The following is a 25,512-nucleotide window of genomic DNA, read 5'->3' as shown; positions in this document are numbered from 1 at the left end:
CGCAATGCTCCAGAAATGGCGCCTCCGGCGGAAGTAGCGACAGTGGTGGCTCTGTCGTCAGAAGAAGGAGCTTCATCGGAGGTCCCAATGGTGATCCCCATAAAGGCCTCATCCTCCGCAGCTACACCGGCGGTCACGCCGACTACAAGGAACTTCATCCCAGAGGTTATTACCGAATCCTTCCTCTATCGGCAATGCATTTACTTTAGATCTATTTCTTACTTTTGCACCCCCCCCTTTCCTTTTTAGGCGGTTAGACATCGCATCACTATCCATCTTACAGGAAATCCCGGCCTTATCTGTCTCGGACCCATGGGGAACCCAGATCCAACCGAGCTCATCAATTTAGAAACCCACAGAATCCCCTTCAAACAATCCACCATGGACCTGGATCACTGGTTGGGCACCTTTAGGTCTTGGCCGAATGAAACCCCTGGTTGGAGGGAGTGGTACCAACGGATAGCCGAACCGAAGAGGGTCCAATGGGACGAGCTCAAAATCGGCCAATGCATCAACCTATCTTTATCCCAGATGGAACGAAATGAACCATTGGTGATAGCAGCCTCTTACTTTTGGTCTGATGCCCTCAATACGTTCTTGTTTGGGCATGGACCTATGACCCCCCACACTGGCCGATGCCCTTAATTTGTTAAGAGAATTTAAGGATTGTTTTGCTTGGGAGTATCATGAGATGCCTGGATTAGACCGTTCTATTGTTGAACATCGGCTACCCATAAAACCAGGATATCGGCCGTATCAACAGCCGGCACGGCGGTGCAATCCTAAAATTCTACCAGACATAAAAGCCGAGATAACTCGGCTAATCGAAGCAAAATTTATTCGGCAATGCCGTTATGCCGAGTGGATCTCCAACATTGTACCGGTGTACAAGAAGAACGGAAAGCTACGTGTGTGCGTTGATTTCAGGAATCTTAATCAGGCCACACCGATGGACGGGTACCCCATGCCAACGGCCGATGTGCTTATAGATGCTGCCGCGGGACACAAGATTATTAGCTTCATGGACGGAAACGCTGGGTACAATCAAATACTTATGGCCGAAGAGGACATACCCAAAACGGCCTTCAGATGCCCGGGCCACCTTGGTTTATTCGAGTGGGTGGTGATGACTTTTGGCTTGAAAAACGCCGGCGCCACGTATCAGAGAGCCATGAACTACATATTTCACAAACTCATCGGCATTCTGGTAGAAATCTACATCGACGATGTCATGGTCAAGTCCAAAGGACACGAGGAGCATCTAGCCGATTTGCGAAAAGTGATGGAATGCACTAAGAAACACGGGCTGAAGATGAACCCGAATAAATGTGCTTTCGGCGTATCCGCCGGACAGTTCTTAGGATTCATGGTGCACGAGCGGGGAATAGAAATCAATCGGAAGACCATAGCGGCTATCAACAAAGTCGTGGCCCCACAGAATAAAACTGAATTGCAGTCTTTAATCGGCAAGGTGAATTTCATCAGAAGATTCATATCTAACCTATTTGGGCGGATCCAGGCTTTCACACCACTATTAAAGTTGAAGCCCGACCAGGAGTTCGTATGGGGGGAGGAGCAACGCAAGGCACTGGAAGATATCAAGCAGTACTTGGTCTCACCACCGGTATTGGTTCCTCCTCAAACTGGTAAGCCATTTAAATTATACTTATCGGCCGATGAAAAGGCCGTTGGGTCGGCTCTGGTCCAGGAATTCGAAGGAAAAGAACGAGTAATTTATTATGTCAGTAGAAGACTTCTGGACGCTGAAACAAGATATCCTCCAGTAGAGCGGTTGTGCCTGTGTCTTTACTTCTCATGCACCAAACTCAGGCACTATTTACTGTCAGCGGAATGCGTGGTCGTATGCAAAGATGACGTAGTAAAATACATGCTGTCACTGCCGATCTTGAAAGGACGAATCGGTAAATGGATCTTAGCTTTGTCAGAGTTTGACCTACGGTATGAATCGGCAAAAGCCGTCAAGGGTCAGGTCATGGCCGATTTCGTCGCCCAACACTGCGAACCAGAGACTGCCTTCGTAGAACCGGCGCCTTGGACTTTATACTTTGATGGATCGTCATGTGGGGTCGGATCAGGAATCGGCATCGTCCTCATATCGCCTCGGGGGGTAAGTTATGATTTTTCTCTGCCGATAGAAGCCACCGCCACTAACAATCAAGCAGAGTACCGGGCTGTATTGAAGGGTTTACAACTACTAAGAGAAGTCAAGGCCGATTCTCTTGAAGTCTTCGGAGATTCCATGCTTATTGTGGATCAATTAACGGGAAGGTCCGAATGCAAGGACGATGTATTGAGAATTTATTACGAGAATTGCCTACAGCTCTTAAAAGAATTTAAATCAGCAGTAATCGAGCACATCCCAAGAGATCACAACGAGGATGCCAACAAACTCGCCCAGCACGCATCTGGATATCGGCCAATTCTAGGCGCTATGGCTCTGGAACTTGCGGCCGATGACTGGCGAAAAGAAATTACCGACTACTTGAAAGATCCGTCTAAGAAAGTGGATCGACGAGTGCGTTTCCATGCTACTAAATACGTACTGCTTGAAGATGACTTGTTCTACCGAACAATTGACGGCGTCCTACTCAAATGTCTGGGAACAGAGGAGGCTAAGACTCTGATGGGAGAAATCCATGAAGGGGTATGTGGAGCCCACCAATCAGCCCATAAGATGAAATGGATGATCAGAAATAATGGGTATTACTGGCCAACGATCCTCGAAGATTGCTTCAAATATTATAAGGGATGTCAGGATTGTCAGAAATTCGGGAATGTCCAACGTGCACCCGCATCGGCCATGAATCCCATTATCAAGCCATGGCCGTTCAGAGGATGGGGAATAGACCTTATCGGCCAAATTTACCCTCCGTCAAGCAAGGGGCACAAATTTATTCTGGTGGCTACCGATTACTTTACCAAATGGGTGGAAGCAATTCCGTTAAGAGTCGTGACATCGGCTACCATGGCCGACTTCGTAAGGGACCATATCGTCTACCGATTCGGCATTCCCCAGACTATTACAACCGATCACGGAACAATGTTCACATCAAGGGAATTCGAAGAATTTACAACCGATATGGGGATCAAATTGTTAAACTCCTCTCCATATTACGCCCAAGCTAACGGCCAGGCCGAATCCTCCAACAAAGAGATAATTAAGTTAATCAAAAGGAAGATAGAGGAGCAGCCGAAAAAATAGCATCTATGTCTAACTGAAGCCCTATGGGCATACAGGATGGCTTGTCATGGAGCCACCAAGTTATCCCCTTATCAGTTGGTGTACGGTCACGATGCAGTACTACCGTGGGAATCAAGGGCGGGATCGAGGCGCATTTTGCTCCAGGACCAGTTATCGGCCGATGACTACTCGTCACTCATGAAAAGGGAACTTGATGACTTGGCTGGCCAGCGGTTGAGAGCTTTGATAAGCATTGAGGAAAACAAGAAGAAAGTAGCTAGGTGGTATGATAAGAAGGTCAAAGTCAAACAATTCTCCCCTGGGGACCTGGTTTGGAAGTTAGTGTTGCCGATTGGGTCGAAATATCCTAAATTCGGAAAATGGTCCCCTACATGGGAAGGGCCGTATAAAATCGGCAGATGTGCTCCAGGAAATGCTTATATTTTGGAAACAATCGAGGGAGAAGAGTTTACTAGGGCTCTGAACGGAAGGTACTTGAAAAGATACTACCCTAGTATATGGGTCGGAGCGTAAAGGATTGACCGCAATACAACGGCACATAGCTGATACAAAACGGTTCGCCTAGAAAAAACATGTAATCGTCCAAATCGGCCGATGTATTCATTCGGTACGGACGGTGGGTTACACGGCCGACAAGGGACAAGTCGCCCTTAGAACAAAAAATGATAATTAACCATTCTTCTTCTTACGCTCTCTCTCAGCCCGACCTAATTCTATCATAAGACGAATGTACTCTTCGTCCATCTCTTTCATTGAAGCCTCACCATTCTTTTTCTTACGCTCTCTCTCAGCCCGATCTAACTCTATCATACGATGGATGTACTCTTCTTCTGTCTCTTTCATCGAAGCTTCCGCTTTGACTTGACGGGGGAGAGGGTGGCTCCGGTCCATGGCCGGGCGCGAAGTTCCAGCCGCCGCATCTTCAAGGGCGACTCGTGGAGGAAGCGGATGACTTCGGTCGGCTTGAGGTCGCCGGCAGGCATTGCCGTCCAGAAAGTCCCAGATCCGACGGATGTCAGCAGGGACATGTTCTTGAAGTTCGTCACGATGGGCCCTGATTAAATCCTTGTCTTCTAACGACAGCGGTTCATCAGAGTGCATGAGCTCGATGGCGCATTCAAGTTCGGGGCTAAGATGCCGTGGCTGAAGAAAAGAACGATTTAAGAGACGATCCCCTTCAAAGGAGTTAAATAGAGAAGAAAGATCGAGGCCGGATTTTCACCTGGTTGACAGAGGAAGAAGAAGATGATGAACACATAACTGAAGGTTGTGCCGACGAGAGCAGCAAAGTCGAGCCCAAACTAGTACTCTCGGAAGGAGGGTCTAGGCCGGCATTTATAAGCAAAAGAGGCGTAAAGGTGCGTCCCGTCGGAAGTGGGAAAGGTAATAAATAAAAGAGGCGTCACGTAGGACGGTCAAAGCAGTCATTAAAGGTTCGTACAAAATAGTCAGTACTTTTACAGATTACCCAGAAGGGCATCGATAGCCGCAATCGCTCAACACCGGATCTGATCGGCAGAGTTCAAAACCCGTTGGTCATCATCCGCCGATCCGGGGACTTCTGACGCGCTACGGTGGAGCTTCAGGGCTTCATGGGCCAAATGCTGCCTCTCCTGTTTTAGATCGGCGATGACAGAGGGGAGCTCTTGGAGCTTTTTCTCTTCAGCACTTATTGCCTTGGTCACCTGCTCCATCTCCTTGGCAAGCTCTGCCCTTCGGCGTTTGAGGTGGTCTATCTCGCCGACGATCCCTGGGCGGGAGTCCTCCAGAAAGTGAATGTGTTGGTGCACCTCTTGGGCCTGGCGTTTGTACGCATCCTCTTCTTCACGAGTCTTGGCCAACTTGGCGCGATTGGCCATGTGACGAAGGGCTCTGAAGACCGAGATCCTCATCGACTCGATGTATGCGGCCGGCGCCAAGGCTTCCTCCGCTTCTTCTGGCACTCGTCCACTGACGTCACCAACGAGCTGCCGAATCGGCGAGGCATCTTCTACCAATCGACCGATGTCCCCTTGAAGAAGGGATCGGATGCTGGTAAGCTTGGCTCGGACGTCGTCGGGGATGGAGCTCAAGGTGACCTGGCGGGAGGCGACTTCTTCGTCGTCAGAAAGGGAGACCGCAAAAGAGAAGAGGCTGTTGTCAGGGGTGTCCTGTTCCTGGGAATAGTAAAGAAGAAAAATAAATCGGCTGATGGTGATAGCAAAATCGGCTAAATAAAGTTGAAAGATTTCTTACCTCTTTGAATCGGATCTCCTCAAGCTGCATTTGGGAAACCGTCATCCTCGGTTCAGGGGCTGGTGCCATGGGTTCATCAAAAGAAGAAGATTCCACGATGATTGGCGTTGTGCTTGGACCAGCTTCCCGAGAGGAGACCAGTGGTTGAGGAGCGCTTGGCGTGCCGATGACCTGTGTCAGGAGGTTGAGTAAGCATATTATTCAAATACTGAGGAAATCGGTGAAATAGTGTTATACCTCAACGGATGGAAGCGGGGGCGCGTCGATGGCCGATTGGGTTGCTGCCGATTGTTGTGTGTCCATAGGGGTAATCTGCGCAGTCTAAGATAAGAAGGATTAATATCGAAACGACAATCAGAAGGGTTAAACATAAGTTTACCTGCACGGCCTCTAACAGCAGTGATGCGGCGGCTGCCCCAGCTTGTGCGACGACTTGAGTGTCGATCTCTCTGGTAGCTTGAGGGGGTGGTGCGGCCGAAGTCTCTGCCGATACGAGCGTGGGAGGATCCGCCGATTCTATACGGGCCCGAACTCGGTGACTGGTCTTCTTGGTGACCTTTTTCTGTGCTTGCTTCGATCGGCCGGCAATTACGTCCACGGAAGGGGCGTCATAGCCGATAAGAGGAAAAGTGGTGTATGGATGATGATCTTCTATTAGCCGACCACTCCGGCTGTGTGTTGGGGGGATACGGTTCTCGGACTGAAACAATAGCAAAACGTTAGTGTTCAGCCGTGTTGATAAAAGAATAAAAATCGGTTAAGGAAAAGTACCTCGACATTCGGGTCGATGTTGGTTGGGTCCAGGAGATTGCAGTATGCCGATGCGGAGTTGCAGAAAAGGAATTGTTTCCATTCGGCCCACCAAAGCTTGAAAGGCTGGACAGCGAAGGGAGCTACTATCCAGTCGTTCAAGTCAATGGTGGTGGAGTCTGGGATCCGGTCTCGCAGCCGATTGTAGTCCAGACCTGTTGTGAGCCCATCCCCGAACTTGGCTCGACCAGCAAAATATACTTGAATCGGCAGCTGACCCATGCCGAGTTGACGTGCTGCAGCAGAGGGATTGTAGAACTCATATGTAGGAGCATCTTTCCCTGAAAAGAAGTTGGCTGGCAGGATTCCCGGCTTGATTAACTCATCGGTGAGGTCCTCGTCGAATCAGCCAGTGGTCGAGTCGAAGCAAGTTGGGAGTTCGAAGATCGGGTCATCTCGCCGATTAGGGAACCAGACGGTTGCATCTTCATTGAAACCGTTGTAGAAGCATCGGAAGTACTCGGCCACTTTCGTAGCAGAGTACAGGCAACCGGGGAAGGGCGATACCACTTCACCGAAGGATGTGCATCGGCGTCGAGCAGTGGGATCTTCTGCCGATTCAATATTGGGGAACGTCATGTGTTCCACCCTCTGCTGAGAGATCTTGCTCATATACAGGTTCAGCCACAAATTGATGAACCACCAGGGTCCGCCTGGATTTCCAATCGGCTCCCCCTTGGAAAGTTTGGTGCCGATTTGGTGGAGCATGTGGTAGGCCACCCCTAGCAGGTGTTTTCCAAGAGGAACAGGGGTTCCTACCGATAGTGCTTCGGCTAAAGCCTGGGTGTTGGTTGATGGGCCGGCTGCTCTCCCGCAAAAGAAATGTTTTTCCAACCACATCATTAAGAAGGCCGTGTGCTCCCTGTTCTCAACAGACCCGGTCCTTTTGTTGCATCTGATAAATCCTTTCCACCCGCCGATTCCTCTCGTGTCCAGCCGATGTGATGTTGCGGCTAAGAGGCGGAAAGGTGTGTCCGGGGAGGAGATGTCAAGGCCGGTCAGCAGAACCACATCGGCCAGTGTGGGGGTCATAGGTCCATGCCCAAACAAGAACGCATTGAGGGCATCAGACCAAAAGTAAGAGGCTGCTATCACCAATGGTTCATTTCGTTCCATCTGGGATAAAGATAGGTTGATGCATTGGCCGATTTTGAGCTCGTCCCATTGGACCCTCTTCGGTTCGGCTATCCGTTGGTACCACTCCCTCCAACCAGGGGTTTCATTCGGCCAAGACCTAAAGGTGCCCAACCAGTGATCCAGGTCCATGGTGGATTGTTTGAAGGGGATTCTGTGGGTTTCTAAATTGATGAGCTCGGTTGGATCTGGGTTCCCCATGGGTCCGAGACAGATAAGGCCGGGATTTCCCGTAAGATGGATAGTGATGCGATGTCTAACCGCCTAAAAAGGAAAGGGGGGGTGCAAAAGTAAGAAATAGATCTAAAGTAAATGCATTGCCGATAGAGGAAGGATTCGGTAATAACCTCTGGGATGAAGTTCCTTGTAGTCGGCGTGACCGCCGGTGCAGCTGCGGAGGATGAGGCCGTTATGGGGATCGCCATTGGGACCTCCGATGAAGCTCCTTCTGATGACGGAGCCACCACTGTCGCTACTTCCACCGGAGGCGCCATTTCTAGAGCATTGCGCGCAGGAGAGTTGCCTGAAGGTGCCACCATTGGAGGGGAGGAGGAGAAGCAACAGGAAGATGGCGCTAGGAAGCTTCGGGGCTAAGGGAAAGTGCTGGAAGAAGAAGAAGGCGCGCGCGCTGAGGAAGAAGGACGTGAGCTTGAAAAGAAGGTGCGGGGTGAACTGATATTTAAAGGGTGCCTGATGAAGGGTAAAAATGGAATTTTTACCGCGCCGGCGTTTCGAGTTTTTCGGGAGTAGTGGTTGTCGTGGGCGCCCGTTTCGAAAAGATTGCAATCATCAGCTGGAAGACCGCGAAACGGAAGGATATTTTCATTGTGGCTGTTTCAGAGGGGAAGTTGAAAAGAATTTCGAAGTAAAAGACTATGTTTTACTCCGAAACTGGGGGGCATGTGTTGACGCCACATTTCGTCACAAGTAAAATCGGTGCCAGGAGAAGAGGAAATGGGAAGGTACAATAAAATGCGGGGGTGACAGTTGGACATCGGCCGAATGGCGCTACAGTTAGAGATCGGTTGGTTGGTGCTACAGTCCAAGATCGGCCGATGCTACAGTACAGGATCGGCCGATGGATCTTTAGGACTTCTGCCTCGCTTAACCCTTAGGGTTTGGATCGGACACGCCAGGTTCCCGATCGGTTACCCTTTGCCGATGAGAAATCGGCCGATTAGGAGGTTGGAATAATTGGGCCGGTATGGGCTTGGAAGAGGACAGAAGGATGAAGAGGAAATCAGCCCGTGAAGCGTATAATAACCAACCTAGTACGAATCGTACTTGTAAATATTCGTTTTCTATTTGAATTAGGGACAGAGTTCTAGTCAGATAAGGAGTCGTCTGTACGGGGCTATAAATAGCTACCTTTGTAGATCTGTAATCATAAACAATTCAATACAACCAATTACTATTTCCTCGTACTTACTTTCAAGCAGGCGACTTCGCCAAAAACTTTCTTCTTTTTCACAAGTTCGTACGGGTTGGCAGGACTGCATCAACTTGACCTCCAGCCGATCTTGTAAGTTCCGTTTACCGAGTAAATTCTAAGCTTTAACTTCGGGCGCATCGCTGTTGTTTCGTTTAGATTTATTCACTAGTTATCGATATTCACTAGAATTGTAGGTTTTACCTGTTTTTCTAGTTTTTATCACCAGTTATCCAGCTAAGAATCGGTGGTTTCGGCTTTTCTCACATTCTGTTATTTAAATTACTTATTCCACGCATAGCCGATTAGATCTGTTCCTAGTGTTGCCACTATAGCGTTGTACCGATTACTTCAATTAGTCGTCGTTCACGCTGCCTGATAGTCGGCTGCTTCATAGCCGATTTCTTTATTATGGCAAATCGGCCGATTCGCTGATAAGCTCCCTCGAGATCGGAAATTTAGCCGATCGTGATTTTTGGATCTGACACGTATTCCTCCTTGCCAATCAACAGGTCAGATTGGCTGGCACGCCGCGCGAACCGCACCAGGGCAGTCACCCGAACAGGAGTTAAGCAGATTCTCCCGGGTCGTGTGTCAGACGCTGGGGATTCGGTTGACCGATTTCTAGCGCCAACAGATATGACATACTATCATGGACACAAACACAAATGAGTGCCTCGTAGCTGTAAACCTCATACGAGATTAAAGTTGAAGGACTACGAGGTAGACTTCACTAGCGCAAAATAAAATTTTTCTACCGCATAAATTAGGAATACTGATGTTTATGGATCATGGGATTACCACTAGATGCGCAGATATGGAAGTCGATGAAGCGCGTCGGGGCAGTGTAGTCGATCACACGTCGGGGCAGTGTAGTCGAACACCTCTATGTCAAGCGTGCAGCTCCTCATGCAGCAGCTCGTCCAAGTGCTCTACGTCAGTCGTACGGCTCCTCGTGCAGCGGCTCGTCCAAGTGCTGCAGATGCAACACCTCCAAGGTATCCACACGTGCGGGGAGGAAGCGTCGCAAACTGGACTGCTAGATTCGTGAGTGCAACTAGGCGAGGGCGTGGGAGGTGCGGCAGCTGCTCGACCAAAAAGGATTAACCCTAAGCCGCCCTCACCCCTCAATATATATAAGGGGTCCCTGACCGCCTCTGGGTTCGAAACCTGGTCCAATTCGGATTATATCCTCATTGGGCTTCCAGCCACTTAAGTGTGCGACCCTATAGGTTCATATACGTATAGACATGACGCGAGTACTCCTACTCGGCCAATAGTTGGTAGCGGCCTCTAGCAACACATGCCAACTCCTATACGCACATGAAGATCATATCAGACGAACCATCACAACATCACTTACATGCTATTCCCTTTGCCTCACGATATTTGGTCTAGCTCCAAGCCGACCTCTCTTTCTCAATCCTATGATTCGAAATCCCTTCCTAGGTTAACTCTTAACCTTACACAGCACGGCCATGCATTTCCGGATCCGATCACTCGAGGGGCACAGAGATATCTCTCTCAAGTAGAGAGGGGTAAATTCCATCTTGACTGACCACGCCTCACAGCATGCTTCCTAACAAACCTGAAAGCTATCTTTATAACTACCCAGTTACGAAGTAACGTTTGACAACCCCTAAGTAAGTCGATCCACATCTTGAGTGCATGTAACAATTTCAAGTCTAAGGACAAAGCGTATACGTTGTGTAAAGAGAGAACTATGTAACTACGTCTCATGTTGGGTCAGTCCTAGCACATGTCTCTACACGTGCTCACATTATTAGTTTAACATCTCCATGTCCATGACTTGTGAAACATAGTCATCAACTAATACATGTACTAGTCTAATATTCATGTGTGTCCTCATATGAACTCCGACTAGGGACAACTTTAGAATAACCATACAGGTAAAAGAGTTTCACATACAATTTACATAATTGTCTATCAATTCAAGTAGCCTTTAATGGATATTCAAAAGCCACAATATAAATCATGGATACAATGGAATATCATCATCTCTATGATTGCTAATAGGGCATATCCTCAACAAAAGTTGCTAAGGAAGGATGTAGGGCCTTAACTATAAGGCCACCTTCATGCTTTCTGATTATGCCAAACACAATACACATGCTCACATACACACACCACTCATAATTACACACAACTTTATCTATTTGAGCACCTCCAACGGATAGCGGATCTTAAGATTGACGAAGTCATATAGGTGCCTCATTGCCATGGGCACATCATCTATCACTGAAATAATAATGCAGGTTAATTTCTAAATTAAATTCAGAAAATGTAAGCACAATTGGTGCAAGAAACCTTACCATCTGCAAGAAACCTTACCATCTGAGGTACCCTAACTTTGTCCACATTCATGCTTCATAGGTAGTAAGTTGGAGCATTTGTCCTCACCGTTCAAAAAAAAAAGCATCCGGACATCTTTTTTTGAAGGAGTTCGTAAATATATATGGATTGTGTACAATGAATAATGTAGCATTCAAGTGAATTTAAGCAAGTCTTCTTTCCAACGTACTCTCTTTTGTCTAAATTAAAATTCTTTTTAACTTTACCATAAGTCATATTCGTTTAACTTTGACAAAATTTATAAAAAAATATAATATCATCTGCAATACCAAATGAACTCACTATGACATATTTTATGATAAATTTTAGTTAAACTAATTTGATGTGGCAGAACATGACCTCGAACATCAACCGTCGATTCTTCCCTCGACGTCAACGATCGCTGATCCCCACCACCCTTCGGAAAATCGTAACTCGCCAGTAGCCACCGGATCGAACCCGTACCGGCTTCTTCCAGCCGCCGCCGCCGAACTCTGAAACCGCAAACCCCAACGCCGCCGCCGCCGCCGCCGGAGATGGCAGCGTATCTGAGCATGGGCGAGGCGCACCGCCGCATCGGCGACTATCTCTCCCGCGTGGTCAACGCAATCTCCTCGTCGGACGGCGCCGCGCTCGCCTCCCTCGTCGCCGTCTCCTCAGCGCCCGGTTCCACCCCGCTCTCCGACGCCCTCGCCGCCCTCCCGGACTTCCCGCGCCTCGCCGGCGACCGCTTCCCGCACCTAGCCGATTTCCTCGTCCCCCTGCTCCGCGCCATCCACTCCCACTCCCTGCAGCGCTTCGCCGACGCCTACTCCTCGTTCGAGAAGGCTGCCAGGTTCGTTCCGCCTCCTCCTGATCCGGTTCATTTTATTGGATTCTTCTAAGATTTGACGTTGTTTTTGTTGCAGCGCATTCCTGCAGGAGTTCAGGAACTGGGAGACACCGTGGGCTATGGAGGCGATGCACACGGTGACGCTCGAGATCAGGCTGCTCGCTGAGAAGGTGAGTGGGGTGACTGATCTGGGGTATGTGAAATTTTGAGTATTTGGGCTCATGTATTCTGGTTCATTGTCTTGGTGTAGGCAGATAGCGAGCTTGTGACGACCGGAAAGAACCCCGACAAGCTTCAGGCTGCTGGGTCCTTCCTGATGAAGGTTTTTGGCGCACTAGCGGTATGGCATCGATCAAAAGATTTGTTCAGTATTCCTGCTTGAATGGTAATTTGACTATTAAGCATCAAATAATACTAGGACAGTTGTGAGCGATTTGGTAGTTGCATTGAATAGTTGATTTTGCAATTGGATGCAGCATCTTATCGTTTTCTGGCTCACTTAAAATATGAGGAACGTCACTAAGTGGCTATTTTTGCATTGAAATCTTTCGGTTTTTTATATTGGCTACCCGTTGAGCATGTTCTTTGATGCATCATATTTATTATTGTCATCTTTTGTGTCTTGATAGATGTTTTCTATCTAACATTTCAGGTGAAAGGACCCAAGCGTATTGGAGCACTCTATGTCACCTGCCAGCTATTCAAAATTTACTTCAGGGTAGGGTTGTTTTCCTTGTAAATTTTTGTCTGTCTGTCTGTAACTTGTGTCACTGGATTCGCAATTTAGCATAAGGCAATACATACAATATGCAGCGATCACATTATGTTTGATGAGTAGTAAGTGTAGTGTGTACACTAGTGCATCAGTTCTGTACTTTAAGTTAACATGGACTTATAGCTGATTATGTTTTAAATTGCGCAGCTTGGAACAGTAAACCTCTGTCGTAGTGTCATAAGAAGTATCGAAACCGCCAGGAATTTCGATTTTGAAGATTTCCCTGTGAAAGACAAGGTGAGATAAACATAGTTTATGTCCATTATTCCCTATTGGAGACTTAATCAGTAACCTTGACATTTGTTTTGTCACCTGCGATGGTACAGGTCACTTATATGTATTACACTGGGCGCTTGGAGGTGTTCAATGAGAACTTTCTTGTCGTAAGCTCTCTATTTCTCTCTCACACACAAACATATTCATGGTTACAAAGGTGATTTGACCAACAAAATACTGAAACTGCTCACACAAGATTTCGTTTCATTAAATCAGGCAGATCAGAAGCTAACTTATGCTTTGATGCATTGTAATCCTCAAAGCGAGTCAAATTTGAGGTACTTATATTGCATGGGGTTTTTTGTAGCATGTGATTTATGTCATACCTGTGTGCTGTGACTCTAATCTATGTTCTATTTTCAGGAGAATTTTGAAGTTTCTTATCCCCGTAAAGCTTTCAATAGGTGTACTGCCAAAAAGAACCCTCCTGGAGAGGTACAATCTGCTTGAGGTATGTTTACTTCTACTCTTGGGTTATTGCTCAAGTCGGAGGCTATTGTAGCATGTGATATATGCAGTGGAATTGAACCATCCACCTTTTTCAACCTACAATACGATGTGAGCCTTTTTTTTCATGTTACTTCAGTAACAGTGTAATAAAAAATTGCTTCGTTACATGAAGAAATTTACATGTGACAACATATTTAGTTTGCTTGAAAGGGTAACCTTGTGCCGTTCTCGATGTATAAAGCTGTTTTTGCAAGGAGTGGATAGGATGATTCAATGGGAACTGAAAATTCCTATTTGACATGTGACAGAATAGTTTAGCCACATATTGGTTACATTAAAAGAAATTTACAGTTGTTGATCCGGTTACCGATTTTTAGAGTTTCGTATGGAGGCCCTGACCGCTCGGCCTTATTTACAGCACCCCTGAGAGACCATATGGTCGGTGAGTCAGGCTGGTTATAATGAATACAATCTGTCTAGTCATTCATCAAAGATGCGCCTCGCTTTTCATTGCCATAATGATGAACATTATCTTTAAAATATGACTGTTAACCAACTTCATCAGAGGTAAACATGCCAAGTTATGAAAGGGGAAATACGTTGTTTTGGTATTGATCTCTGGCTGATTGTTTCGCTTAGTGATTGCTATTTTGAATTCCCTTGCTGATCTTTCTGGTCTTCTCATGAACAGCTACTATTTTATAGGCTAATACTTGTAAGCTTTGTTTTGATGGCTGTACTTACTGCTATTGCTAAATATGCTCCTCCATTGTATTCTTTATTCAGTTTGGTAGACATGTTTGCCTCGTATTTTATGGTTCTACAGTTATTCATCTAGGGAGATCTCCCATGCCTCTTATTGAGATTTGCACAAGTGGTAATATGACCTCTCAGTATGCAGATGTTGTGACTTCACTTAGGAGAGGGGATCTCAGGCTTCTCAGGCAAGCCCTAGACAGGCATGAAGACCAGTAAGTTTACCCATTCGCTGTTACTTAGATAAGTTTCAATCATTTCACCGTCTGTGATATTTTTTTTTTTGTGATATTTTTTAAATTCACTGGTTCCTCTGCTAAATTAGCTTCAACCCTTTCGCTGCCTATGATAATCTTATTTGTTTTGGAAGGGAATTTTTAATTCACTTGTTCCTATGCTGAATTAGCTTCAACCTTTGACTGTCTCTGATATCTGTTTTTGCAAGATTTTTGAAATCTGGCGTCTACCTTGTATTGGAGAAACTCGAACTTCAGGTCTATCAGAGATTAGTCAAGAAAATGTGAGTGTAAAATCGAAGTCATATCCCTATCATGCTTAACACCACCTGACCTACTAATCCTTTTTGGCTTTGCTGTTCTTTCACAGCCATATCATTCAGAGGCAGAAGGAACCAGCCAAGGCACATCAAATTAAGCTAGACGTTGTAGTAAAAGCTCTGAAATGGCTTGAAATCGACATGGATGTGGATGAGGTGATTTGGCACTTTGGCAGCGCATTGATTTATCATATTCTTGCATACAATTTATCTGTGACATATTTAACCTAGTTTCTCACCTTGCTATCAGGTGGAGTGTATCATGGCATGCCTTATATACAAGAATCTCATAAAGGGTTACTTTGCTCACAAGAGCAAGGTCCTTGTCCTCAGCAAACAAGACCCCTTCCCGAAGCTGAACGGGAAGCCTGTCTAGTTACAGAATCGCTACTGACTATCTTGTAATTCTGGTGGATTTGATCATAGATTGATATTTTGGACACGTATGTGCTTTCATAGTTACTGAAACGCTTCTGACAAGGACATTTGTATTTAAGCACTCTTGGATGTAACTTGTATGAATGTATCATTACTGGCCGTCACTTCGCATCCAAGTAACTCCTCTCGAGGAGTCCTTGATCTCGTTCTTTTATTATTATTTTAAAAAGAAAAGGTGATCGGTCGCCACGTCTGCAAAATGATTCGAGCGGTCAAATGTTGGGTCTGCTACCATTTTCGTAGTAGCGCAGTTACAAGAACAATCTCAAGGATAGCTGCGGACTCGCGGCGCATGGCGGAGATTTCCAACTGGCAAGAACGTGCCGAGGATCACATGGCACTCCTGGTACATGCAAGGCCCCTGGGTACAGAATGCAGTTGGCTACCCAAACCCTTGGTACACCTTGCCCCATCTTCCGGTAGCCAGCAGTACTGGATTTTTTTCAAGTGAAGCAAGGGCTGCATCACTACTCACTAGCCTGTACCACGGAACGGGCAGCCGGACAGCTTACATTACTGTATTTTCTCAGTTAATTTACCTGGACCACGATGGTGCACGGACTGGCTGTACCGTTCGATTAGGGCAGTGCTTAAGGAGCGTTCGTTAACCAGCAGCATTAGACCCTGTTTGGAAGGGAGTGTTAATCCTCACTTTTAACACTTTTTAACACTTTTCTATCCAAACACTTGTGTTAAAAGTGGGGTGTTAAAGTTTAACACCTCATTTTTCATAAACACATGGAGAAGGTGTTAAAACTTGCTAAAGTTGTTAAAAGTGGTCCCCTCCCCACTTATTCCCTAGTTGCCCCCCCCTCTCTCCTCCGCTGCCCCTCTTCTCCCTCCCGCATCGCGTCCGCCCCTCCCGCCGACATCTCCTCACGTCGGCCGTCCCCTGCCGACGGTCCTTCCCCACCCGCAGGTCCTCCTGCCGGCCATCCCCGCCCGCAGATCCGCCGCACAGCCTCTGACCGCCGCCGTCGCGACTCATCCTCCTCTGACCGGTACCACAACCTCGACGCGACCTCCGACCGGCACCACAGCCTCGACGAGGTCTCCACCGCCCTCCGCAGGCCATCCACCCACCGCCCTCGTGGACCTCCATCGCCGCTTCGTCCTCGCCCTCGGCCAGCGCGAGGCAACACGTGCCGCCGAGCGTGATGACACGGTCGCCCACCACAGCGAACACCGGGTCAACGCACCACACGCGGGGGGCGCCACGGAGAGGTCACCAGTGAGCTTGCCGCCGCGGGGGCCGGGCTCCGCCCGTCCATGCCTCCTCCGCCAGCGTGGATCTAGAGGAGCGAGGAGGGAGGCGGCGTAGGCAGGGCCGTGGCCACCGGACCAGCGCGCTCGGGGAGGGAGGTGGCGTAGGCGGGGCCATGGCGGTAGGTGGAGAAGCGGGGAGGGGTTGTGGCCGGTTGTTGTCTTGGGGAGAAAGAAGAAGAGAGAGGAGGGAGGGAGGGAGGGAGTGGGGGTATAATTGTCATTTCCAACCTAAGGTGTTAAAGTTTAGCAGACCATCCAAACACCCTAATGTGATAAATTTTAACACTCCATTTGAGGGTGTTAAACTTTAACACTCTATTAAAGTTTAACACTTCGTATCAAACAAACCCTTAGTTGTCGGGTATCAGCACAGTTGCTGCTGCCGGCCTGCTGCTCCGATTCTCCTGTCGAGCGATGCGGCGTACGATCATACGAGGTACGACTGTACGACTCACTTTGGAAAGTAGAGAACCATGTCAGCGCGAACGGGGGATGATGCGGAGCCGAGCCGAGCCGACTAGTGCTGTGCTTACTAGAATTGTGGCGGATCCACTTCGGATCTACTTGGTTAAACATGATTTAGCCGCCTGATACGCGACGCTCATGCCTAAGCCGAGTAAACACGAAGTGCCGTTGGATTTCCTCCGATTTAACCACTTGAACAGGACCATTTTAGCAGTCCCACACGAAAGTGAGCGATTCCAGAGAATACAACAAGTCCACCAAGTTAACAACTTAACCACTTATTTTAGTTAGGAAATAAACATCAGAGTTTTACAAGGTTATCAGAAAGACAACAGAAGGTAAAACCACTAGCGAAAGCAAAACGTCGGGGTCGGACGTCCCTAGCGAGGCCAGCCGGGACATCACTGATCCCTCTCCTCGCCGTCCGAGGAGGGATCCCACTCGACCGTCCAACCCGGAGGGAGCTGGGGTGGCCAAGTGCCAGCGGGAGAAGGGTCAGGAGCAGCAACTTCACCTGAAAAACAGGAGCCACAACAAGGCTGAGCTACTAAGCTCAACAAGACTTAACCGACAGGAGTAAAGCTACTCCACACCACTAGACATGCAAGGCTTTTTGGCTGAGGGGTTTGTTTGCCAAAAGCACTAAGTAAAACCCTATTTTTAAGTTTTAGCTCCGGTTCTAAGTTCATTAACCGGTCTAGGTTTTGCAACCTATTCTAAGCAATCATAGAACCAATAAGGGTATGTATATATCAACAAAACCATGTCATCATCAGATTCCTCATTTACTCAGGGTGACATAGCGATCAAGCAGTCTCAAACTGTGAGAGGCAGACGAATCGATTCGAGTTCTTTAACCATGCATGGTGAACCTAACCTCACGACATCCACGCACCCGGAGGTCGCTTCCTGTGTCGGCCTTCACCATCAATCCCCTAACCCGTGTCGGGCCCATTTCCTTTGGTGCAAGCGGCCTCTGCCGTTCTGTGACCACGCATGCCACCACGTGCGACATCCAGCAGGGGAAACTCCGTTCCAAGAACAATGGGGCGACCGCTCACGTTTAGGTTCAATCCGGTACTAGGCTTCCTCATCCCATACTAAGTATGAGATTAGTACTTTCCAACACTTGATCACGAACACCACCACTGTCAGGCCTTAGTCAAGTTTCATAGATAGACGGGGCGATCAACCGACCACCAAAGAGTTACCCAAACCCTGCCCCGTCCATCATCCTTACAGTTGTAACAGAAGGGTAGACATCCAACTCCTACAACTCGCGAGTGACAGGAATCACTCGGCTTTTACCGTCTCCTAGTTAAGCAAAGCAGCTACTCGGTCCAACAGCTAGTGTTCAGATCATGGGCACAACTAAGTCATGCATCTAGGGTTTCAAACAACTCCTATACGTAAATGCACAAGCATGCTGCAGAAGGCATGCGCAAGTCTGGTAAAACAACATAGGGTTTTCATGCAACCGGGGCTTGCCTTCGAGCAAGGAGGAAGAGAACTGCTCGACTTCTGGGGCGGCTTCGGCTTCAGAGGGCAGGAGCTCAGCTACACCGTCGTCTTCTGGCACCGGGTGCAGCTCGTAGAAGCCGTCGGCGAGGCGCAGCTCTACATGAATGCAATGCATTAGTTAGTATAGACGGTTATTTCAATAGCAACACTTGCAAGTCTGAGCCCAGAAACTCGCGACACAAGGCAGGAGGGTGGGAAGGTTCAAGGGAGCTGGTGGAGATCAAGAGGTAAGGGTCGGAGGAAAGGAACTTATGATCTGATCCTTAAACTAGAGGATTTGGTATGCTAGGGATCCTCAGACTCAACGCTGAAGGGCTCCCGAGTTATACACATACACCCTCGGTTTGAAGAAAAGGTTACAGCTGAGCCCTCGGGCGAGGCGGAGAGGGGTCGGCGGAACAGGTAGGGTCGGGCGAGACGGAACAGGGGTCGAGCGAAGCGGACTGGGGTCGGCAGCTTACCTTCTTTCTACAAGGAAAGCTTGGGGTCGGGAAGAAGCAGACTTGGGTGGAGGGGCTAAGGTTTTGAACAAAGGCTAGGTCCGGCAGTGCTCCGGCAGCGGTGGTGCTTCTTGTGGATCACAAGTGAGCTCTTACGCAGCACGGAGGAGCAAGCGGCTGGATGGTTTGGGGAAAACGGAGTGGAGCGGAGAGGAGAGTTCCTCAGGAACTTAGTTTGTGGCGCTAGGAGCTCGAGCAGGGAGCAAGAGAAATGGCGGAAAGGCAGTGATGGCGGAGGTAACTCCGGCGGGGCTCGCGCATTCCCTTTTATAGCGGCTGGGAAGGGAGAAGGGAAGCGGCGCGGGAGTGAGAAGGGGGAGCGGCATGAAGGCCGGGGAAGAAGCAATGGAGTACTCTGCCTGGGCGGCGATTGAGCGACGAGGGCGGTGGTGCAGGACTTCGGGGATGACGCCAGCGGTCATTGGGCTCTGGCGTCAGGGCGGCGCGGGAGCGGGTATGCCGGTGGTTGAGATTTGGCGGAGGCGGGCGTCGTCGTGTGGTAGAGTTGATGGAAGTGACCGGGTTAACGACGCTAGAATCGAGGGCGCACAGGTGAGAAGACAGGCAGCCGCGGGCACGCGGGCGAGCGCGGAGCAACAGATTGTCGGGCGGCTTCTGACAGGGCGGGGAAAGGAGCTGTCGCTGCCGTGGTCAGGGTTGGCGGAGGAGGAATCGTCGGGTAGCGAAGACCAGGCGGCGCGACTATGTCGAAGTGATGGAAAAGACGGGCGATATCGGGCTCTGCGGCTGGGATCTGGCGATGTGATGATGGGCGCGGGAGGCGAGGCGTTGCAGAAAGGTTGCAGAGGGGCTTCCGCTGCAATTGGGGAAGGGGGCGCGAGAATCCATTCGGTCGCGGCCAGAGACGAGGCGGAGCGGCGGGCGTCGGAGAAGTTGAGCCACGCGGCAAGGAAACTCTGAAGCGGGCATGCAACTCGAGTGCGCCTGTCGCGGAAGATCTGGGGAAAAAGATCTCGTGGGTCCACCGGTCAGATAGAACGGACGTTTTGGGAAGGACTTAGAAGGATCCGACGGTGAGCTGGGGTTTGCGGGGTCGGAACTGGAGACAAGCGGGGAGGGGTCGGGTCTCAGGGGTTGGAACCGGTCGGGAGGTTGAACACTTAGGCTTGGAAAACTAGATAGGTGATCAGGGGCTCGGATTAAGATTAACTGGGAAGATTTGGAGCCGGTCGTCACAGCCTACCCCTCTTAAAAAGAATCTCGTCCCAAGATTCAGGTATCAAAGGGGGTGTGCCGTTCTTACCTCCTTGACGAGACAGGAAACCTGGGAAGTGCTTGTTCAGATACTCGTCTGTTTCCCATGTTGCTTCATCTTCGGTGTGGTTTCTCCAGAGGATCTTGTACATTTTGTCCATTTGGCGCCGGGTATGCCTCTCTTTCTGGTCAAGAACTCGGTCTGGGTACTCGGCGTAGGTTAGGTCGGGCTCTACCTGAAGCTGCTCTGGCTCTAAGATCTCGGTTGGAACTTGGACACATTTCTTCAGTTGAGACACATGGAAAACATCATGTATGGCCGATAGCTGTTCTGGGAGTTGAATCCGGTAAGCCACGGGTCCACAGATCTCCACAACCTCATAAGGCCGCTTCCTAGGGACATTGCCTCGGCCGCCGCAACGGAGGGCTCCCCGCGCTCGTCATCGAGGTCAAGAAGGCGTCGCCCACCAGGGACTCAGGAACCACTTCAACCCGGTTAGTTGTACTAAGAGGTTGAGACTTCTTTCTTGGAATTGGATATAGCTGCTGGGCGGAACATTGCATCCTGCAACTTGCTTGCCATCTCTGAGTCGAAGATTGACTCTGTGTGTGAGTGACCAATACGATTCTTTAAAATTCTTGACAGGTCGAGATCACGCAAGCCTACGAGAAGAACGGCGCGGCCTGCTTGAGCATCCTGACTGACGAGAAGCACTTCCTGGTCAGGCATTTGCTTCTTGTTCTTCAACTGATGAAATTTCTTTGTTACAGCTCTCTAACATTTTCTGATCTTGTGCATACACGTTCCTCTAGGGGAGCTTTAAGAATATGAAGACCATACACAATTCTAGTGTGAATGTAAGTCGATGCAAACATGCTTGCATTGTCTCAAGAATTGAAATATTTTCTTCTATCTCTCTTGATTTTGACTTAATGTGCCTTTGTGGATATGGTTGTTGTGCCAATGCAGTTCCCTCTACTCTGTAAGGATTTTATCATTGACATCTGGCAAATCTATTATGCGCGTTCGAAAGGTGCCGATGCGATTCTCCTGATTGCTGCCGTGCTGCCGGACCTTGACATCAAGTACATGCTTCGTGTTTGCAGGAGTCTTGGCATGACAGCTCTTGTTGAGGTTAGTAGACACAAGCTTGTGTGTGTGTGTGTACTTATATTTCATCTACTGGTTCTTTCCTGTCATAGTAAAGTCTACCATGCTACTGTTGCAAAACAGTCTAGCTTGATTATTGAATTTTCGAACACACGCATTTTTATTATTGAAATGTTAGCTTACATACATAAGTGTAATTCACCATCTCGTACAAGTTGTAATTTACCACTCCTTTGGCCGTACTAAAGGAGTTAACCTTTTCTTTTGAGGAATTACTAAACATAAATTGTATTTTAGGTTCATGATGTGAGGGAGTTGGATCACGTACTGAAGATAGATGGTGTTCAACCTATTGGCATCAACAATTGCAGTCTAGGTACGTCTCCGTCAGTTCTTGCATAACAAAAGTTACATCGAGCTAAAATTTCTTTGTGGGGTGCAGCTATCCTCTGTCCATCCGGTAAGCTGAAATTTTATTTATGTTGCAGGGACATTTGAAGTCGACACTACGAACACAAACATGTTGTTAGAGAAACGTGGTGACATCATTAGGAAGAAGAAAATAATGGTAGGTTGGTCTGGCTTTTCATATAAAAAAACTTTGTAATCCCAGCTTGACATAATAGTTGTTTCAATGGATAATTTTTTTCCAATTATTGTTGTGATGCAGTCATTGTTGATACAAAATCTAGAAAGTTATCCACTAATGACAACTGAAAGGTACATAAAAAATCCATGATCCTAATCACAACAGAATTTTTTTTATCTCAATACATTATTTTACCATACCATTTAATTTGTTCGTGATGCCAACATTGTACTAGATATGAGAACAAGAATAAAGTGAGACAACTGCATTTTATCCACTTCTTGTGAATTGACTTGCAGTATTGTTGATTTGGCCATTCAAAAGAAAATCAGTTCACTGGATAGTTTCTTCCTACTAGCACTTAGCATGTGTTGTCTAATTCTAAAACAGAAATTTCTCAAAATGAGCGCCGTCCACCCGTGCCCCGCTGGCCTCGCCGTCCGGCTGCCGGCGACCCCTCGCCATCCACTGGCCGCTCACGCCGCCACGGCATCCATGTGCGTCGCTGGCCGCAGACCAAGTAATACATCCAAGAAAAAAATAGAGGACAAAGGAATACCATTAACCAGCAACAACGAAATTTCACATCAGCATCTAGATGTCAATCGTTTACAGCTACGTCACCACCACACAACTCTTCCTAGCTTGGCGGCGAAGGCCAAATGCAGCAGATGACCACGAATCTATCCGGTAACGAAATTGCACAACAAACAATCGACAACGTAGCAGCGGGAGAGCAGGTTAGCGGTGGTGGGGATGCAACGCTGGTGGTCGGTGAGGAAGCAGCAACAGAGCGAGGAGACAATGGGGGTGTAGTGCAGGGCCCGACGAAAAAGCGTGCGTCACCATAAAAAAACCAACGTTATCGCAATTGACATCGGTGCGAGCTGATTGTACGCTATGCTACTTGCACTTAATTAGAAATGGATCCACATCTACTAATGCATGTACGCTATGTTGAGATGATAACGATGTTTGTTAAGCCGAACTATATGTGAAATGTGGTCGCTTTGTATGGTACAACACTGTTACGTATCTATTGTTTCTCTCTAGCAACTCTCTTCCTTAAATAACAAAGGTGAATGAAATAATTAATTCAAAATATTTTGATTTTCTAGCAAATGTGTTGACATACAATCTGTTAAGTGCAATAAAAATTTAGTGCTAGAAATAAAAAAATTCATGATATTAAAAAATACAATTGATCTTTATCGTAGCAACGGACGGGCATTTTGCTAGTAAACTAAAAAGACTAAAACGACTTAAATTTGAAACGGAGGAAGTATAAAATAGCGTGATGCTTTGTACTCTTGGACGGCTGACGTTGGATTGGGATACGAACTCTGCCTACCACCCTATATGACCCTAATAAGGTAGTAACCATGGGTATATTTTTGCCCCTGTTTTGCATATAAGATTCAAATCCTGTCTCGTACAGTGACAGCCTACCTCCATGGACGCCTCTGAAACCCAAGACTTGCCTCTGCTAGACCCTAGCTTAGCTCCAGTTCTACTGTTTGGATCCGGCTATGGCGGAGCATACAACCAACGATGACGACGACAGCACCGACAGATTCCTATGCAGCATACCCAAGCGGTAGCTTCTTCCGATTCCGGCTCTGGCTACCTCAACAGCAGCAACCTCCACTGGATCACGCCACAAGGCTGGGTGCTCACCGTGGATCCCACCACGCGCAACGCCTCCCTGCGTGACCCTTCACCTCCCGCACGGTGCGTCCTCTGCCCCGGGACAGGAGAGCCTTCTCCTCGCGACAAGCACTAGTTCAGATTTGATTTGTGCTGCCACAACTAAATTAGCGTGCTGGCGAGCGTGATTGGCACCCACCAGCATAAAGTTTTCTTGACCGGCGGGGGAGCACACACCATCTATGCTGGCTATGGGCTTATGTCGCCCACCAGCATAGAGGCTACTGTGCTGGCGGGCAACCTGAGTCCCCACCAGCACAGATGCACCCCATCTGTGCTAGCGGTTGGCTTATGTCGTCCGCCAGCACAGAGCTCACACATTTATGATCGTGTGCATCTTCTTCCCCAGGCAACCTTCCATTTGGAGCTTGCCCGAGAGGAGCTTGGGAAAAGCTCCAAAAATACCAAATCTAAGGGGGAAGGTTTTGTTCTTGATTTCTTTGGAGGAGGTGACTATATAAGGTGAGTTTGTACCATTCCAACCTTCTTTTTTCAACTTTTATCCATCATTTCTAGCTTCATTAGCTTGTCATCAAGATCTAGAACTAGGAGGGTGGGAAGGAAAGAGAGAGAAAATAAATAGAAATGGATTATTTTTTAAATAAAATTCTATGATCATATTATAATCGTTATAATACTATGTTTGTTATTTTAATGTGAATTGAATTTGATTATATTTTTCCTACTTATTAATTATTACATCCATATTTTTAATTAATGAAGTTGATTATCTTAATATATAATTGAGTTTGATTTTTTTCCCTTCTTCTTATTAATTATTACATTCATGGTTCAATTGATTCTCATTTAGGATAATATAGAATTGGTTTTTATTATATTTTTCCTACTTCTTAATTATTACATCCATAGTTTTAATTAGTGAAGTTGATTGAATTAATATATAATTGAGTTTGATTTTTTTCCTTCTTATTATTAATTATTACATCCAAGGTTTAACTGCTCGGGAAAAGCTCCCAAAACACCAAATCTAAGGAGGAAGGTTTTGCTCTTGATTTCTTTAGAGGAGGTAGCTATATAAGGTGAGTTTGTGCCATTCCAACCTTCTTTTTCAACTTCTATCCATCATTTCTAACTTCATTAGCTTGTCATCTAGATCTAGAACTAGTAGAGAGAGGAGCGAAGGGAGAGAAAAACTAGAAATGGAATATTTTTATAAATAAACTTCTATGGTCATATTATAACCAATACAATGCTATGTTTGTCATTTTAATGTAATATAGAATTGAGTTTAATTATATTTTTCCTCCTTATTAATTATTACATCCATAGTTTTAATTAATGAAGTTGGTTATCTTAATATATATTGAGTTTGATTTTTTCCCTTCTTCTTATTAATTATTACGTCCAAGGTTTAATTGAGTTTCATTTAGGGTAATATAGAATGGTTTTTTTAAAATTTCTTCCTACTTATTAGTTACTATCTCCATAATTTAATTTAGTTTATAGAATAGCTCATTAAATTAGTTAATATAACATAGAATTCTTGTCATAGGTTGTTAAAGATGGATCATAGAGCATGGATGTATGGCATACAGAGACATTCGTATACTTTCATGTCAGAGGTATCGAAGTTTGTGGAGGCTGCGAAAAAGCACGCTCGCATTTGCAAAACAAAGCAAATACGTTATCTGTGTTTTGACTGTAGCAACAATATTGTATAGGAGGATACTAATGCATCAAGAGGCATTTGATAAAACAAGATTTTGTGGATGGATGGATCCGTATGCAAGACAAGCGGATCCGGCCTCCCCAAACGTGGATCCGGCCATCCTCGTGCAGCTTGAGCTCCAGCAAGCTGTGACACGCACCGGACACTACGAAGAACAGAGAAAGAAAAGGAAGAAGGGAGGG

At 47.2% G+C, this 25,512-nt stretch overlaps 2 protein-coding genes across 2 annotated transcripts; both read left to right on the top strand.

Annotated features, from left to right (window-relative positions):
- The first annotated feature begins 11,625 nt into the window (after positions 1-11,625).
- Positions 11,626-15,370, top strand: LOC117842014 (enhanced ethylene response protein 5). The gene is made up of 12 exons (XM_034722345.2): positions 11,626-12,018; positions 12,092-12,185; positions 12,266-12,355; positions 12,668-12,733; positions 12,938-13,027; positions 13,117-13,173; positions 13,283-13,344; positions 13,430-13,517; positions 14,411-14,487; positions 14,718-14,792; positions 14,879-14,984; positions 15,079-15,370. Exons 1-12 carry the CDS (start codon positions 11,720-11,722, stop codon positions 15,202-15,204), a joined length of 1,230 nt encoding a protein of 409 aa, XP_034578236.1. The 5' UTR covers positions 11,626-11,719; the 3' UTR covers positions 15,205-15,370.
- Positions 15,371-20,516: 5,146 nt separating this feature from the next.
- LOC117844228 (uncharacterized) lies at positions 20,517-23,606 on the top strand. The gene is made up of 6 exons (XM_072291960.1): positions 20,517-20,728; positions 20,880-20,954; positions 21,047-21,091; positions 21,204-21,368; positions 21,642-21,720; positions 21,833-23,606. Exons 3-6 carry the CDS (start codon positions 21,062-21,064, stop codon positions 21,949-21,951), a joined length of 393 nt encoding a protein of 130 aa, XP_072148061.1. The 5' UTR covers positions 20,517-20,728; positions 20,880-20,954; positions 21,047-21,061; the 3' UTR covers positions 21,952-23,606.
- Positions 23,607-25,512: the final 1,906 nt, after the last annotated feature.

This window comes from Setaria viridis, chromosome 2 (assembly GCF_005286985.2).
Source record: "Setaria viridis chromosome 2, Setaria_viridis_v4.0, whole genome shotgun sequence".
NCBI classification, from domain to species: domain Eukaryota; kingdom Viridiplantae; phylum Streptophyta; class Magnoliopsida; order Poales; family Poaceae; genus Setaria; species Setaria viridis.
The sequence above is the reverse complement of the archived record's forward strand: the minus strand, read 5'-3'. Positions and strand labels throughout refer to the sequence as shown.

Coding starts and splice junctions, on each gene's coding strand:
- LOC117842014 (XM_034722345.2), top strand. CDS start 11,720: ATGGCAGCGTATCTGAGCATGGGCGAGGCGCACCGCCGCATCGGCGAC. Junction 13,028..13,116: donor ATTTCCCTGTGAAAGACAAG/GTGAGATAAACA, acceptor GCGATGGTACAG/GTCACTTATATGTATTACAC. Junction 14,488..14,717: donor CTAGACAGGCATGAAGACCA/GTAAGTTTACCC, acceptor TGTTTTTGCAAG/ATTTTTGAAATCTGGCGTCT.
- LOC117844228 (XM_072291960.1), top strand. CDS start 21,062: ATGAAGACCATACACAATTCTAGTGTGAAT. Junction 21,092..21,203: donor TACACAATTCTAGTGTGAAT/GTAAGTCGATGC, acceptor GTGCCAATGCAG/TTCCCTCTACTCTGTAAGGA. Junction 21,721..21,832: donor CATCAACAATTGCAGTCTAG/GTACGTCTCCGT, acceptor TTTATGTTGCAG/GGACATTTGAAGTCGACACT.